Source organism: Hipposideros armiger, unplaced genomic scaffold (genome assembly GCF_001890085.2).
Source record: "Hipposideros armiger isolate ML-2016 unplaced genomic scaffold, ASM189008v1 scaffold_51, whole genome shotgun sequence".
Taxonomy (NCBI): Eukaryota; Metazoa; Chordata; class Mammalia; order Chiroptera; family Hipposideridae; genus Hipposideros; species Hipposideros armiger.
The window spans coordinates 634,131-653,349 of record NW_017731401.1 but is presented as its reverse complement, the minus strand read 5'-3'; the positions used below and the strand labels follow the sequence as shown (position 1 = coordinate 653,349).

The 19,219-nt window shown below is 36.3% G+C and overlaps 1 protein-coding gene across 1 annotated transcript in view; it reads right to left on the bottom strand.

Annotated features, from left to right (window-relative positions):
• TBK1 (TANK binding kinase 1) overlaps positions 1-19,219 on the bottom strand; it is a 44,066-nt gene that overhangs the window by 16,178 nt on the left and 8,669 nt on the right. Inside the window, 6 exon segments of the mRNA XM_019640556.1 lie at positions 1,399-1,578; positions 5,730-5,840; positions 8,501-8,661; positions 13,487-13,668; positions 16,162-16,317; positions 17,990-18,098. Of these exon segments, the coding sequence (XP_019496101.1) occupies positions 1,399-1,578; positions 5,730-5,840; positions 8,501-8,661; positions 13,487-13,668; positions 16,162-16,317; positions 17,990-18,098 (899 nt within the window).

Here is a 19,219-nt window from a genome sequence, read left to right as displayed (position 1 = left end):
GAGATTTGGCTCAAACTTGGGTGGGTTTTTTAAGTTCAAACAGACTCTTAAAATGAAATAGTGGCCAACACCTAACTATGATATACATTATTAAGGCTATTGAGTATACCAAAATAAAGATGAATATTGTATTTTAATTTAATGTTATATTAATGTTATTTTATTCATTATACTTACATTAAATGTTTATATTATATTAGACATAAATATTAGATATTGATATCTAAAATATTATTTTATCTAATGAATGTTATTCCTTAATAAATTACTAGTAAAAGTCTCTTTTTGAGTTTATATGAGGCATCAAAACTGCTATTTGAGGGGTGGCCGGTTAGCTCAGGTGGTTAGAGCGCAGTGCTTGTAACACCAAGGTTGCCAGTTTGATCCCCACATGGGCCACCGAGCTGCACCCTCCACAACTAGACTGAAACTACTTGACTTGGAGCTGATGAGTCCTGGAAAAACACACTATTCCCCAGCAAAAAAAAAAAAACCAAAAAAAATTAAAACCAAAACAAAACTGCTATTTGAATCCTGTCAAAACAAAAACTCAGGCATATCGAATGGATGTAATGTTTTCTCCCTTCATTTTAAAAAACATTTCATTTTTGAGATCACTGTGGATACATATGCAGTTGTAAGAAATAGAGAGATGTTATAGACACAGTTTCCCATAACAGCACCATCTTGCATGAATACAGTACATACAACATTACAACCAGGATACTGATGCTGATCCACCTATCTTATTCAGATTACCCCCGTGTTACAAGTAAGTGGGTGTGTATTTACTTATATGCGGCTTTATCATATGGGTAGATTTTTTTATTTTATTTTATTGGGGTACAGTGTTTTTCCAGGACCCATTAGCTCCAAGTCAAGTAGCTGTCTTCAATCTAGTTGTGAAGGGCACAGCTCACTGGCCCATGTGGGAATCAAACCAGCAACCCCGGTGTTATGAGCCCGCGCTCTAACCACCTGAGCCAACCGGCCTGGGTAAATTTTTTATAACATGGATGTAATATGTTTTTGTTTAGGTAAAAAAAATAATTATTTCTCCAGCATTCAATAATGGCTTTATGCCACATACACAAACAATAACTGCACGAATTACATTTAAGATTTATGCTTTAATATTTTTTCAATGACAGGAAATAGTCTTATAAAACTTGCAGTTCAAGACCAAGCTAATTTACCTGTAAATTTTTGAAAATGAGAAAATTAATCCTTTTATTCCAAAGATAAGTGAAAAGGAATTTACTAAGCACTCAAACATAACTAAGTGGAAGTGGGTGCCTTTGGTGAAGCTAAGGCATCTTCTCTATCTCCTCTTCTAATTTAAGAAAATAATTATTATGTAACACATTATCATATAGGAAAGAAAATAAAGATACTTACGTATTATAGCTATGAATATAAATCTTATGAGCTGTCATTTGTTGTAGTGAAAAAACATGAATTATCATGCGGTGAAGTATATCACTAGTTTCTGCAAAAAACTGGTCAAAACCCCAACACTTTTCCTGATCTGCCTCAAGGATGTTTGCAAGAACAGGGGTAAGTAGAACTTGCAGTCCCCTAAAATAGTATTGAAAAAAGTTGAAGAGTGAATGTGATATATTCTGTCTAGGTACAAAATCATAATATTTACCAACAAATCAAAGAAACTATTACTATTAGATTAATTTAAAAATTTTTTTAAATCTGCCAACTTTTCAGAAAGCCAGGTAACCTTAATTTAATATTACTTGTCAATAAATCAGGAGTCATGGTATTTTTATGTTAACTTATCTTTTACTGATTTTGATTTGCTCCTTTCTAAGTTTCCTCACTTTTCTAAACACATTATAACACTGTACTCGTATATACATAGTGAATCCAGGTGAGATTAACTGATTAGAACCAGGTGGTCATGAGGATAAGATAGTAGTTTAATTTCAGGGTCTTTCATGTCCTGTTAATGTGGTATGGCAATATTTAATGTTTTATGTTGAATTTACATGCCTTTTGTAGTATACTTCTGTGAATGAAAAAAAGGGCTATGCAATAAACCTGACAAAGTTCAGGGGGGCCACATGGTAGGTCTGATAAGCTCATGACCAAAAGTAACCACACAGGATGGTCTGATCACAAATTCCTAACTGGGCAGGTCATAGCTGGTAGTCCCATCGCAGGCCTATAGCTTCCATAGCAAAGGGCAATCTTTATCTTTGGTGAACTCTGTTCATTCTTCTTATGTACCTAGGATAATATACCTTTGAAATATCAGAGTAATTTTCTTTTCCTACCCCTTGAAGGCACAACTGCCAGCACCAGAGCACAAGACCACTAGAGCAAGAGACCACAGAACCCCTCATTGTTATCTTGTTCCCTGCATACCATCTTTATGTGATGTAAATGTTAATTATTAAATATCCTGTACCCACCAATGTAACGGAGGTAAGTGTTTCTCCATTTTGCCTTTTACCCAACCTAGAGATTTCCCTGCTATGCTTTCTCCTGTCAACTTAATCTACCACCAATGGATTTCATGCACCTTCCTTTCATCTTCTCCTCTGATTCTAAAGCATAAAATAAGCTGGAGAGCTGCCCTTCTCCAGAGCATTTGAGATCTTGCTTCCCAGCATATACTGTCATTTTGTCTCAAATAAACTCATACAAATTCTCTACAGGTTTCGATGTTTCTTACATTGACAAGGAAGTAAAATTACTATAATCATCTAGCAATCAATTAGTGTCAATTCAAATAGGAATAATTTTTTACTAATAAGCTTAAATATTTTAAAAAATGAATGAAATTACTTTTATTCTTTCCCATGCTTTCACTGAATTATAACATATGCACAAAAAGACTCTCAATTATGGAATTTCAAATAGTCTTAAAAATATATTCTTGACTATGTGACAAGCACTGGGACAATTCCTTATCTGTGAACAGTTTTTAGAATACATATGGATATTTAAAATTTTTGCCTAACAGGTACCTATATTCTCCCTCCTTTTGTAAGAAATCCACACCTCTCCTCTCTAACCCTACGCCCTGTGCATAGATGGACACAGGAGCCAGGTTTGGTTATGATTAGTCAGAGTTGGCCAGGTGGTAGCATATAGGTTAGTTAAATGAGAATCAACCCAGAAATCTTTGCTAAAACTATCAGGAAAGAAAGTCTTTTTCCCACTGAGTTTTCCAAGCTGTGAGAATGTGAGTCTGGGAATGTCAGCAGCCACCCTGTGGCTGCCAGGAAAAAGCCTGACTGAGAGGAAAGAGAAATCAGAGAAAAGCACATCAGAAAGATCTGAAGAAACCAAGTATTGATACAATTTGACTCTGAGGATTTAATTGGGCTTTAAGTCACATACACATGTGAACTTTTAATTATAAAGCTAATCTGTTTCCTTTTTCACTTAAAGCAGTTGAGTTAGGTTTTTCTCACTTGCTATCCAGTCTTGACTAATACATATAAGAGGATGGGTATAGTGTAGGAGTGGAGTCAATGGAATTGTAATAGATATGTATGATATGGGAGGGGGGGGGAAAGTGAGGAGGTGGATTGGGGGCGGGGGGCTGTCACTTTTGAGGGGTAAAAAGTGTAACTATTGCACTGTGTTGTACACCTGAAACTAATTTAAAATAAATAAATAAAAATAAAAAATAAAAAAAAGAGGATGATTATCATTTTTTGCAGTTGTTACATTTTTGGTAGCTGTTTTCATTGCTTATTAGTAGTACTTAACATCCTTACTATTTAAAACAAACAAACAAACAAACAAACAAACAAACAAACAAGATCATGTAATATACTTTCTGGTACTTAAGCAATTTTTATCAAAGAATTTATAACTTGGTGTGCTAAAGACTGATTAGGTAAATAAGGCCTGTTACTCTCCTGAAATATGCAATCTGTAGTTCAGATTGTTAAATTATTGATTCTGAGTTTCAGGAATATAACTGCTACACAGAAAGTATTAATTTCCTGACCTTTAATGATTTTTGATATTTAATATTATTTTATGTTAGTTTCAGGTGTACGGTGTAGTGGTTAGACATTTATATAATTTATGAAGTGATTCCTCCCTGATTAGTCTAGTACCCATCTGACACTATACATAGTTATTATAGTATTATTGATTATATTCCCTATGCTGTACTTTACATTCCCCATGACTATTTTGTAACTACCAATTTGTACTTTTGAATCCCTTCACTTTTTTCACCTAGCCCCCCAACCCCTCTCCCATCCGATAACCATCAGTTTGTTCTCTGTATCCATGAGTCTGTTTCTGTTTTGTTTTGTTTTTGTTTATTTTGTTCTTTAGATTCCACATATAAGTGAAATCATATGGTATGTCTTTCTCTGACTTATTTCACTTAGCATAACACCCTCTAGATCCACCATGTCACAAATGGTAAGATTACAATTATTTTATGGCTGAGTAATATTCCATTGCATATATGTACCGCATCTTCTTTATCCAATTGTCTATTGATGAGCACTTAGGTAGCTTCCATATCTTGGCTATTGTAAATAACACTGTAGTGAACAGAGGGGTGCATATATTTTTTTCAATTAATGTTTTGGGTTTCTTCAGATAAATACCCAAAAGTGGAATTGCTGCTGACCCCTTTAAATTTTATCCATTTTGCCTGAGATCATCAAAATGAGTACTTTCTAAATCAAAATTTAACACAAATCACTATTATAATATTAAATTTCTGCTTTCCAATAAAATTAATTTATCCTGGTAATTCTAGCCACATGACACAATTTTATTTTGAAAATTTTTATAAACAAAAATGAAACTGTCAAGAGTGGTTTTCAAAAATGATTTTAGCAGTGGAACTTTTGGTGTAAATGAGTTTTCACAGAAATACATAAAATGAGGTAATATTTTATTAGCTTATTATTTGTGTATGTATGTATGTATTTATTTACATGTTGGAAGTCATACAAAAAGCACCAATAAATTATAATAGGTTTTAAGCCAGTAAATCATAATCTGTATGGGTATGTTCACTTACGGGTTATACAATTATCACACTCAGAAAAAATGGAAGTTAACTCATTAATCACAAATTCTAAATATTGTTGAGTGTCTTGGCTTTATTACTCGAGTAAAATCTAAAATCATTTACTCTCTCCTTTTAATGTCTTTTACCTTAAATCTTTCTTTGTGATAACAGAATTCATATCTGAAATAAAATTTTTTTGAGCTCTGGCTACTAGTAAATTAAATAAGACCCATATGAACATTTGAAATGCTGGAAAAAGGTAGAAGAAAACTATTATTTCTCACCTTTTGAGTAATGTGAATAAATTTTTTTAAATGAGGATATATTAAACCTCTTGAGTGGTTGTGTTTTAGAACTCTAGTTACTCCTACCTATACCACAATTTGTGGTCTATCAATGTGGAGGTTAGTACAAAAGATGCTAAGGCCCTAAGCTGGATTCCCACACTGAACAGAAAGTTCTAAGGCTAGTGATTAGCAATCTCCAAATGTACACCCTATGTCTTAACAGAGGTCTGGCAGAATTATTTATATATTTATAATCAATCTTTACATTGCCACAAAGACAAAAAATAAAAATCACAAATCAAAGCATATGTTTTAATAATATCTAATAAAGCAAACAAATAAAAAACTACACTTAAGTATTTGTAATTTTAGTTGACAAAGATTCTAAACACCAAAGTGCAAGAGAGGAGAACTCAATATACTATACTGACCGAGAAAGACTACAAGAAACAGGCATGTCTCCACTCCAGTCAATTGGTCCATTTTCTGCTTTCTGTACTCCAGATATTGCACCAGAAGGCTTTCCAGTAATTATTTTATACCTTGGGAGGAATAAAAGCAAAATAAAATAAGCAGTTAATTATTGCATATCTTTCAATAGGCTTTGCAAAAGTATCTCCTCAGGTGCACCTACAATTATCTACTAGATGAAACTTTGTGACTGATGTTCACAGGATCCATAAAACAATCAAAATAGTTTGAATCTGACTGACTGAAGTGGAATAGTGGTTGTACAATTATTAATAGTGGCTGTATGATTATTCTGAGTGCCATATAACAGCATCTTGATGTTCACAACAAAAATATTAATTTTTCCATCTGAAAAAATCGAGCAAACACACAAAAAAGTTATGTTACAGAATGTCTCTAGATCGTGAAAATATCATCTAATTTTGTTTATCCATATTATCCAAAGGAACAGTCAAGTGGACTATAAAATTACTGCAGAATGAATAACAGCATTTAAAAAAAAAGATAAAACTCTACACAGCACAGTATCTGAAAGATTCTTTGTATATTGAAAAAATACATACACATTCAGGAATAGATGTGTTGAAAGTCAACACAAAATTGAAAGTCAAATTTAAGTTGATTCTTGATGAAGGTCATAAAAATAAAGATAACTGAATAAAGAGCTGGATGGGAAAGGAAAAGAATACTATAAGGATGTAGCAAGTCAAAGAAAGCAGCCTTTTAGATTTCAACACTTTCCTAAACAAAACCAGAAAGCAGGAGAGAAATAAGAACTCCATACCTTCAAGAATACGTTTACCCAGGTGAAAATGTAAAACACAATATGGCAGAATCTAATATATAAGTTTATAGACATTATTTCTGACATAATTTTCTTTTTGGTCAATGTCTACATAAATGTACTCTCAGCAAATCAAGATATTCTTAAAAAATGTAGAACAAACCAGTACAACTGGTTTGGACTGCTTGCTGCTTCTTCAGCAGAGGGAGTCAGGATTTCTGTCTTAAGAGATTTTTCAAGAAAGAAGGAAATTAATATGAGAAAAAGTTACATTCACATGAGAAGAATCTGACTATGGAGGAATAAGTAGAGATGTGAGATTAATGCAAAAAAAGAGACATGAATAAAACAAATGGCAGAATTCTTAAGGGGATGCTTATAAATTCTTGAAAAAGAATTTAAAATAATAAACATATTCACAACATGTAAATGAGATGCAAAGGGATCAACACTGCTATAATGTGAGATGAATGCATCATTCCTCAGTAAAGTAAAACAGTCATTATACTACTTCAAGCAACTCTGAATATTCATGAGCATCAGTGTTCATAAAAAGTTAAGTTTCTGTGCAAATAAAGAAATAAATTCTTCTAATGTTATATCTGACCACATGGTGGTCAGACAAAATCATCAGGTATTCCTAGGTGCTTATGAGTCATATGTTTCCTTTATTAGGGAGTATCATACTTTTATTTAATCCATTTTTAGGGCAGCAAGAAATGCTGATCTTGCTTTAAAACATATATATGACATTATTAACTGTTAGGCACAATTCATATTTAATGAGAAAACACAAAATGATTCTCAGCCTTCCTTAATTAAGAGACTTTATAAAAAGGGCACTGCTGAAGCAGGCTCAAGATGATGCTATACCAAAATCATCAGTACAGTAGTAGCTGTCTTCTTCCCATGAATATGTACGCTGTCCTTACTGGAAACCATTTAGATACCCAGGTTTTGGCAAAAGTCATCACATCCGCTGAATTGGTTTTACTTCCTCAAACCAACAAAGGAAAAATATACCTCTTCCCTCAATTTCCTGAGATGAGACTCAAGATTATATTTTTACAGGTGTGATTAAGTTATGTTTGCTTATAAAAGGCAGAGTCAAATATATAAACGTCTGAGAGAAATGGTAAGATCAAAACAAATGGTTGGACACACTGGGCGTCACTAAGATAGTGTCCCAAATCATTCACTAAACTAAACGGCACTCATAACCTCATAGTTTTATGTGTTCATGGACTGGCTGTTTCTTATGAAGCAGTCATTCACTAATTTCTTTTAAGGTAAAAAGATGTGTGTAGTAAATGTATGGGTGAATTTTATAGTAGATTTCACATCTAGAACTCCATCTCTCTTTTCCTCCATTATTTGGTCTGCAAAAGTGATTTTATACAGTGATTATTTCCTAATAATTATGGCAGTACATAAATGCATAACGCACTAGTGAAATCCATTCAGTCTTTATACCGAAACTGCAACACTAGGAAATAATTCAGTATTACATTAAATGTTATTTTGAAATGGTAAAAGAAATCAGATTAGTTCAGGGTAAGAGTTCTATTTCTTTTAGATACAGTAATAGTTCTAGTAATCCACAGATGTACTATTTTTTTCGGTTATATGAAGGAAAAACCTTAATAAGTACACAAAGGGAAATAAACAGTGTGCTGAAATAAAATCCAGAAAGCAATATATTTTTACTGATGTACCAAAGACTGGATACCATTTATACTTTGTATATAAGATATTTAAACACAATATGAGAAACTACGCCTATACTTTTATAAAGCTGCAGTCTTATTAAAAACGAAATAGCTTAAAATATCAGAAATGAAGGCTAAATCGATTTCATTAGCATATGCCTCTAACATTTGATACAACAAAATAAGATAAGATACATTTAAAAAATCGTTTCAAATTTTAGATACAGAAACCACTTACATCACTTCCTTATTCCTACGTGGCCCTTCAAATGGTCTAAATGGCAGTGATCCAGTAGCTGCGTGGTAAAATGTTACCCCAATGCTCCAAAGATCAACTGTTGCTCCATATTTCTTCTGATGATCTTTTCTTAGCACTGCTCTCTCATACATATCAGGATGCTTAACAAAAAAAGATGGAAAAACTACTAACTTGTGTTCTATAGCAATACATTATACAAAAATGGGGATTCAATAGTGCCTAGAAATTCTATCATATTTTCCTAATAATTTCCCAATCTGAAAAGATTATTTCATATCTTCCCCTCTCTCCTCAAACCTCCAACACCACCTCATTTGACCCTCAATTTTGATGACCTGACTTCGTACGTCAAAGAGGAAATAGAAGCAACCAAAGAATCAATGCCTTTTATCAAATACCAACCTACCTGAGTTTGTATCCAGCCTCCAGGACTACTTTCCAGTTACGATGAAACTGCTCTTTTCAAAGGCTAACTTTTCCATCTGTGTTGTGGAGCCCATCGTATGGTCTCACCAATGCTGGAAATCAATTCCGCAACTGTCCCTTTTATTTTATGCATCAATTTCCCTACCTCTACTGGATCATTCCTTATATACACACTTTAGTATCTCCCATAAAAAAAAAAACAAGAAACAGCCCTAAATTAACCCCATAACCCCTTCTAGTCATCACCCAATTCTCTGCTTCCCATTATAACAAAACCTTACAAGATAGCCGTCCACACTTATAACTGCCTTATATCCCACTCAGGCCTGTGGCATTAATATTATGTGTATCCTTTCACTCTAAAAACTACCTCCTGTCTTAAGCTCAGGATTTCTTTAATGTCTAAAAGGCAGCTGAAATCTAACATATCCAAACAGACTCTTGGTCTTCCCACTCAAATTTGCTTCCTCCTAATCTTTATCCTAAGTGAACAGTACCATCTATCCAGTTGCTCATACCCATAGCCTATCAGGCAGCCTTGATTCCTTTCCCTCATCCCTTACATGCAATCCTTCAGAGCAAGTCATCTGGGCTCTGAGATGAAAGCTGAATTTTCTAGAACTAATTCAGAGGACTAGGCTGGCGGGGTTCGTCGGGGATCTAGCAACCAGGACAAGTAGTTGGTCTAATGTTAAACACATGTCCTTAAGCACATGTCCTATACTACATTTGCAGAGAACAAATGGGTCTTACAGGACATCCTTAGCAGCGTACAGATTCAGAGATTATGATGGACATTAAGCTCTGCAGGGAACCACCAGGGGTCACACATGCTTGGTCTCCTGACATTTGCCTTTTTGCAAGTTATGCCCTGGAACTTGAAGGTTCCTGGAAGGTAAAGCTACAGGAGTGTACTCTGGACCAAAGCAGAGTCAGTCATCCAAGGATGCCAGATGAAAACAGTGCTTTATGACACCTGGCTGTGGCCCAAGGCACTGGGAACCAATGCACGGCACACTGCTGGGAGGTGATGCGGTCTATGAATCTGCCTCCCAAAGAGTCACAATCCCTGGACTTTTTTGGAGATGGGGGCAGGGGTGAGGTGAGACTCTTGGGAAATACATTTTAATGAGAAATCACAAGCAATGATATGCACAAGGAGTTTGAAGCGAGTGTCCAAACAAATGTGTACCAGATATATGGGGTCCGAGTGGTTTTACTGGTTCTGTGGCAGAGCACACAAAGTAGCTATTTATTGTCCAAAGAAGTGCTAGTGAGACCTCAGACCTAGGAGTTGGTACTTAGTGTATAAATGGTGCTGTGAATAGGCCAAGAGTCCTGGACATGCCTGATACCTTCTGGAATATGAGGCCGCTAATCTGGGCAGAGGAGATGAGATACAGCGATTCTAAGAGACAAGGGGTCTCCTCAAATGGTGCAATAACATGCTACCTAATCGGTAGAGTTGGAAGGTATTCCCTAGACAGCGACTGACTGCTGGGCTGGCATGTGTGCCACATGGCTCTCTCCTGTATGTGCTACTTGTGCTTGTCCAGGGCTTGGTTTTATGGGGCCTCTGCACCTGGAGCAGAAGCATAAGGATAGAGCTACTGCCAAGTTCCCAGATTATGTAATTAAGATACCCATCATATTAAAAACGGTGGAAGAAAAGTTGGTGTTTTCTTTGGACTTTAACACACAAAGGGGAGAAGATTTAACATCTGGCCTGGGAATTCCAAAATGAGAAGTTTTCATTGAATTATGGAAATATTTCTAGATTGCTGAGCTTCAGGCTATAATTTATCTCATGTTATAACTTCTGGTGCACTGTATATGAAAATGGGGCTGGGCATAATCTGAAATAGGAAAAAGATTAGAGTAAAATTTCAGCCTACAGTACAGCATTGACTTGGAGTTCATTTATTTAATGTTTTGTTCTTTCCATTTTAAGTCTGTTGGAGGCAAAAGCTAAACTGTGATCCTAGGAAGATGCATGGAAGATTAATAGTTGGTAACAGGGGATCAGCCTCATGAAGGCTGGTACAGGACCACTGTCTGTTTTGGTCATCACAGTAACTGGGAACGGCTACTGGTATTTAGTGGGCAGAGACCAGAGATGGGAGACATCCTGCCAAATATGAGACAGTTTTGAAAAACAAGCTTCTCGCATCCTGCATGACTTCTGAATATCCTGCCAGACACCCGTGTAGGTGAGAAGTCTGTTTATAATGATCTAACGCCATTGTAACATGAAGTATTTTTGTAGCTACAAGAATGAAGCTATATGTAAATCTACTGTATTTAGTTAGAAACTACCAAGGATTATTCACTGCTTTGGAAAATCATGTCAGTGACACCACTACCACTTGTGATATGTGATTCACAACTTGCAAGTTATCACAGAGCCTGTATTAGAAGTGATGTTACACATAGATGCGAGTTTCTGATAATTTGTTTGACACTGAAGTGCTTCCTAAACTTTTATGTATTAAATACCTTTGATTTTATTATAAATATTTTCCTTTATATTATGATTAAGATATTATGCTATTCCATTAATTAGATACACAGGTTGATTATACTATTTACGAATTTCAAGATACTGAAGGGAACATGCAAAACATTTATTATAAAAAGAGCTGATCATACAGGATTGAAACTACTACCCTGGATGATCTGGCTGTCCTCTGCTTACTTCTCCAACTCCTACCACCTGCCCCTGCACTTACTAAATTCCAGCCAAACTGCCATCTTTTCTCTCTCTCCAGCATCCCAGGTCATTCTTGTTACTAGGCCTTTGCAGTTGCTGTTCCCTCTACTTGTAATGCTCTTTCCCCAAATCTCTGCATGGCTTACTTCTTTTTTCATTTAAGTGTCAGTTCCTTTGGGATTGAAAGCAGGCTTTCCCTAGCTATCTTTCTCCTTCGAATCACTCTTCATCTTAGTATCTTATTGTCTTTGCAACACTTCAATTATTTGAATTTATCTTATTTACTTGTTTACTTATTTTCCCCACTAGAATGTGGGTTCCATAAGAGCAGGAATCGTGTACATGTGGTTTATTATTAAAGTCCCAGTGGCTAGAACAGTGCCTGATATACAGTATGCACTCCATAAATATTTGTTGGATAAATAAATGTAATCCTTTTTAAGTACTCTTATTAAAAATTATCAAAATAGGGCTGGCCGAGTGGCGCGGTAGGTTAAGAGCTGGCTTGGGACGCCAGCTCGGATCCCACATGAGGGCCAGTGACACTGCCCTCTACAGCTAAGATGATGAACAACAGCTCAACCTGGAGCTGGGCTGCCGTGAGTCGCCAGTGACCGCGTAGGCTGCAGCCCCTGCTGCAGTGGGCTGCCATAAGCTACCATGTGTGGCTGCCAGTGTGAGCGGCTGGCAGCTGGTGTGAACTGCCAAGAGCCGCCGTGAGCAGCCGTCCAGAGGCCGGCGACCGATCTGCCTCACCCGGGAAGAGTGCAATGATAATACCAACATGGGCCAGTGAAGCAATGTCCTCCACAACTAGACTGAAGAACAAAAAAAACTGCAACTTGTCTGTTCCCCTTCCCCCGATTCCCCAGCGCTATTCCCCTTCCCCAATTCCCCTTCGCCAATTCCCCAATAAAATCTTAAAAAAAAATTATCAAAATAATTTTCCTCTAATAAAATGCATTCATGTAAAAAATTATTGAAATATAGCTACAGATTAATTTAAGGTTATATATTGATAGAACAATTTAAGAAACCTGAATTCATGCCAGACTTAGAATAATTGAATAAAGCTATAGGGTCAGCTAGACTTTACTCATGTTATAAGATTACAATGGCAGAATCAAACTAGAGAAAAAGTCACAGAATCTAAAACGTTTAAGACAAAACCCAGAGCCATGAACAATTAGTGATAGCTATATACTATAAACTTCCTGGTTGCATGTTAAATGTACTTACTTTTAAGTATATTTTCTTAAGTTTCAAATGTTTCTAACTTCACACAAACACACCTATATACACCATTTCAACCACAAAGTTTTTCTAGCTTTCTAACATTTCAAGTTAGATCTTTTCAAAGGCATATCATTTTTTGTATGTTTCTAACAATGGTCCTTTCTGTCTTTCAATAACTGATCTCCCTGAATTCTCTCCTGCTTCAGAGTTCTAATGAATTTTGCTCTACAGGGAATACTATTATAATAAGCTTGCAATATATTAGCTGCTCTGATCCAAAAAAGGGACTCCTTACCACCTAGAGGCTTCTGGAGTGAACAGATAGCTTTTTGTTTTAACATAGATCCATAGCATTAGTAAAATTTAAATATTTAGAGTGTTACAAAACTTATGACTTTTAACAGAAAAATAACAGGACCCTTAGACACAAGTATCTAATTCTCTTATTACACACCATGTTGATTAAAATAGAAAATTTAACCTCTGTCATATAAATTACATAACACATTGTATAGTTACTTGGTTGACCAATTACCCCTATTTACAATATATCCAGCTTCATTAAATAACATTATTAGTGACACATGACTTACCAAATATTCTTCTGTGCCATACAGTGAAACAAACTGCTCATCATCTTCTAATTCTCTAGCTGCACCAAAATCTGTGAGTTTGTACACCGACTGTCCATCTTCCCCTATAACACGCATGATATTTCCCGGCTTGATATCACGGTGCACTATGCCATTCTCTCGGAGATGATTCATTCCACCCACTTCAACAATAAATACAAAACAAAGGGAAACATAATATAGGTATCTATGTGTATATCGGTGCATGCTAAATTCATTGATATAATTCATTCATATTCACTCAATACATAAATTGGACTAAAGTCATTTTAATTAAAGAATAGGTAGTATATTTTATATCTCATGTTTGAGTCATAAGAAGTTTTTGAATGATAAGGGTCAATTTGGTCTAAGGAAGAGTCCAATCTGTTAAATAGTATCAGGAAAAGGGAACAAAATGGTCTTAAGCGTATGACTTCCTAAAATACTTTTGGTCATATCTGTGTACATGTAGGCAATCTGCTTCAACTTAAGAAAGATATCTGGGCCGGCTGAGTGGCGCGTTGGTTAAGAGCTGGCTGGGGATGCCAGAGGCCCCGGTTCGGATCCCACATATGAGGGCCAGTGACACTGCCCTCTACAGCTAAGATGCTGAACAACAGCTCAACCTGGAGCTGGGCTGCCATGAGTCGCCGGCGACGGCATAGGCTGCAGCCCCTCCTGCAGTGGATTGCCATGGGCTACTATGTGTAACCAGCAGCCAGCGTGAGGGGCCAGTGGCCAGCAGCTGCCGTGAGCAGCCGTCCTGAGGCCGGCGACTGATCTGCCTCGCCCAGGAAGAGCGCAATGATGGTGCCAACTTGGGCCAGTGAAGCAATGTCCTCCACAACTAGACTGAAGAACAAAAGGACAGCAACTTCTCTGTTCCCATTCCCCAACCCCCCAATAAAAAAATCTTTAAAAAAAAAAAAAGATATCAACCTTTCACCAGTTTCATATTTCTTTACCTTGGGAAAAAAATTCCACAAAAAATAAACTGGACTCAATACATAAAATAGTAAAAAAACTAATAGAAAGAGGCAGTATCAGACTTGTTTCCATAAAAATATACTTCTCATGCTTTTCTAGAAAGGTCATTTTCTTTTTTTTTTTTTAAGGGTGAAGGTTGTTGAAATTAAGCTGTTTTGGTTAACTGATAAGTAGTGTCACTGAGTGATAGTTTAAAACACTTGTTTGACAACTGATAGATGAATGTCTAAATATAAGATGAAAAAAAGTTTAGGGGTGTCAACATTTAATTATGAAAACTCGGGGCCACCAGTATACTTAAGAAGGCATCAGATATCGAACTTCTATTTGATTAAACAGGCTGTAGCATACGTTGTTTCTCTCTCCTTTCATCCTCACCTAAATGGTCTCCATACTGCCGTTATTGTCAAGTGCAAGAACTCCCACTAACCTTACACCTTCTTCATCACTGGGCTTTCCCTAGTCCTCAAATATTGATCACTTTTTTCCAAGATGTTATTCCCCTTGGTTGACATATATATTTTAATAACAGCTTTATTGAGACAAAATTCACGTATCATAAAATTCATCTTTTTAAAGTGTTTTTTAATAATACACAGGCACAGAGTGCACAACCATCACCACTAACTTCAGAACATTTTCATTATGCCAAAAAGAAATCCCAAAACCACTGCAGTCACTCCTGAAATCTGCCCTCCCCTCAAACCCCTGGCAACCACTAATCGGCTTTGTCTCTGTAGATTTGCCTATTCTGGATATTTCATATAAATGAAATCACATAAATGTGGTGGCCTTTTATGTCTCACTTCTTTCACTTAGCCTGATTTTTCAAGGTGCACCTATATTACTGTATGTATCCAGTATGTATCACTAGTTCATTTCTTTTTATGAACAAATGATATTCCATTGTACGGATATACCACATTTTGTTTATTCATCAGTTGATGGGACACTTGGGCTGTTTTCATTTTTTGGCTATTGTGAATATTGGTGTACAAGTTTTTGTGTGGAATGCTTTTAATTCTTTTAGGTAAAAATACCTAGCAATGGAATTGCTAAGTCATATGGTAATTCTATGTTTAACCTTTTGAGGAACTGCGAGCCTGTTTTCCCAAGTGGCTGCACCATTTTACATTCCCACCAGCAGTGCAGGAGGGTTCCGATTTCTCCACATCCTCACCAACACTTGCTTTTGTTTTGTCTTTTCGATTTTAGCCATCTTACTGTGTATGAGGTAGTATCTCTTTGTGGTTTTTTATTTTCATTTCCCTAATGACTAATGATCTTGAGCATCTTTTTACATGCTTATTGTGTATCTACTTTGGAAAAGTATCTATCAAATCCTTTGCCCCTTTTTAAATTGGATTATTTGTCTTTTTATTGTTGAGCTGTCAGGATAAAAACTCCTTATCAGATATACAATTTGCAAAAATTTTCTTTCATTCTATGGGCTGTTTTTTCATTTACTTGATTTCCTGTGAAACACAAAACTTTTCAATGTTGATAAAGTCCAATTTATCTTTTTTTTTTCTTTTTGTACTGTGCTTCCGGTGTCATATCTAAGAAAGCTTTGCATAAAGGTCTTTGGTTTTGAATGTAAAAAACTTATTTTTAAAACTATGTCATTATATATTCACATATACATAAAATTATATAAACAAACGTACCCACATCGCGCAAAACAATTAAAAATTCAGACTCTGGTAGTCCATAGGCATTAGATGGTTCTTCTAAAACAGTGTATAAACTCCCACATGGACAAAATTCCATAATAAGTACTTTATGTCTTGTTGTTGTCTGAAAAAAAAAATCAGTGATTGGGACTCAATATAAGAAATAAGTTTCTATGTGCCATTACTTACCTGATTTCATTTAAATATAGAATTTGCTATAATGATGAAGGCACTTTGAATTGCTTAACTGGGATTTGTTAAATATAAGAATTAACATCTTTTAAATTCCTATTAAAATTGAACTTGTTTTCGAAGACATTCAAGCCACAGTGAAAGCTGGCTAAATCTGAACTAGAAAATCATTGCTACAATGTTATTACAGTTCTTTAAAAATTATTTTTGGGCTGGCCGAGTGGCTCAGTTGGTTAAGAGTTAGCTTAAGAACGTGAGCTCTGAGCAACAGGGCTGCCGGTTCGATTCCCCCATGGGTCAATGACGCTGAGTCTGAGCTGAGTTGTCAACAGGTGACAGGATGGCTCAACTGGTGAGAGCACGTGCTCCTAACAAGAAGACTGCCTGTTCGATGGTGGGCTACGCTCACCCGCAACTAAGACTGAACTCGGCACCTTGAGCTGAACTGCTACCCGTATGGCTCAGTGGATAGAGCGTGCGCTCTTAACAAGGCTGCTGGTTTGACTCCCATATGGTATGGTGGCTACGCCAACCCGCAACTAAGACTGAACACAGCACCTTGAGCTTAGAGGCCACGAGCTGCCAACGGGCAGTCAGATGCTACTGGCGCCCTCCACAATGAAGACTAAAGAACAACTTGACTGGTCCCATTCCCCAATTAAAAAAAAAATTATTTTTAATTTCTAATACATATAGTACCATTAGGACATTAGCTCTTCTAACAAATCTCTTAAATATTTGAAGTTTTTCTCATGAACACTATTTTTACTTCAATGAATGGAGTTCTAGCCTTAAAAACAAACAGATGGCAGAATACCTGAGTGGTCCCTCTCACAGCAACGTTATCGTCTGCTCATTTATATTTGAGCTGCTGATTTTAATGTACCTTTGATTATAAGATACATCATCAATAACAGCTTTATAGGAATAAAGAAATATTAACAAATCACATACACTTTGATTATAAGACACATACCATTTCAGAAACTTGAAAATGTGAATGTGTCTTAAAATCCAGTATTGATCTCCAACTTTTTATTCTTTCTTCCTTTTACAATTTTTTTTACATATCCCCAAAACACTTTTATAATTAATTAATATTTTATAAATTATAATTTATAATTTTATAATTAATTAATATTTATAAAAAATTAATATTTTTAATTTCTCTGTTGAGACTTATAAAGGAAGACATAATTTTGAAAGAAAGAAAACTTGTTTTTAACTAATGAAATAGTATATGCTGATAGTTGAAAATTTGAGAAATACCCATAATTCCATCATCCAGAGAAAATTACGTTAATATTTTGGTATATTTTATTTTAGTTTTTTTATATGTATCAAATCACATTGCAGATACCTAACATTATTTATCATACTGTATACATCAAAGATCATACTACATACATATTTTAAATTGTAATTTTCTCACATAACATTATACATAAGCATGGTCCCAGGTGATTAAAATTTTGGTAAATACCGCTTTCATTAACTACTGTGTACTGAAGAATTAATTTTACCGAAACAGAGAGTTGGCCTTTGTCCTTGGCTACTGGGAGGTAATCGCTAGGCCTCTGAAATGTCCTTCTGCTAGAAGTGTGTTTGTTTCTCCAGGAGCTTTGGCCACATGACAGTCTAACAATGTTTTTATGATGGGGCTTTTAGGATATGCAGATCTGTTGCAACTTCTGAAGTAAACGGAGACTAAAGGTATTATTCCAAACCTGTAGGAAAGGCTGGGAGACTAAAGGTTAGTCATGCAGGCAGTATGTGATCGAGCTCCAATAAAAACTCAACACCAAAGGCTCAAATGAGCTTCCAAGGTTGGCAATATTCTGTGTGTGTTGTCAATGCTCTGAGGGGAACGTGTCCCTGAGGACAAAGAAGATTCATGTTTAGAACCCTCTCATACTCTGCCCTATGGGTCTCTTCCTTTGGCTTGTTCTAATTTGTATCCTTTTGCTATAATAAAACCGTAATTTTAAGTATAGTGCTTTCCTGAATTCTATGAGTCATTCAACATTCTAGCAAATTATCAAATCTGAGGGCAGTCATGGGAAGCCCCTCATTTGTAGCCAGCTGGTCTGAAGTGAAGGTAGCCCTGGGGACTCCTGAACTTGGAGCTTGGGTCTGAATGAGCTGTCTTGTGGCGACTATTCTCTCTGACTGTGCAGTTTGCTAAATTCCTCTGCAGCTGGTGTCAGAAGTCTTGGACAAACTAGGCAGTCTGGAGGGTTATGCTCTTAACCTTGAGTATAGCTAACTCCAAATAACCATCCATCAAACCTTCTAACTTATTTAACCATTCTGTATTATAAACAGGGGAGCAAGGAACATCTTTGTGCGTAAAACTAATTTACATTTCTAATTACTTCTTAAGAAGTAATCACTTAAAAATAAAATCACTATTGTAAGGAATATAAACTGGCAAATTGTTTTTCAAAAGGTGTGATGTTGGGCCAGCCGTGTGGCACATTGGTTAAGAACTGGCTTGGGACGCCAGAGGGCCCCGGTTCGGATCCCACATGAGGGCCAGTGACACTGCCCTCTGCAGCTAAGATGCTGAACGGCAGCTCGACCTGGGGCTGGGCTGCCTCGAGTTGCCAGCGACGGCGTAGGCTGCAGTCCCTTGCTGCAGTGGGTTGCCATGGGCTACCGTGTGTAGCCAAGCAGCCAGCGTGAGCGGCCGTCCAGAGGCTGGTGACTGATCTGCCTTGCCCGGGAAGAGCACAATGATGGTGCCAACTTGGGCCTGTGAAGCAACATCCTCTACAACTACACTGAAGAACAAAACAACAGCAACTTGTCTGTTCCCCTTCCCGATTCCCCAATAAAATCTTAAAAAAAAAAAAAAAAA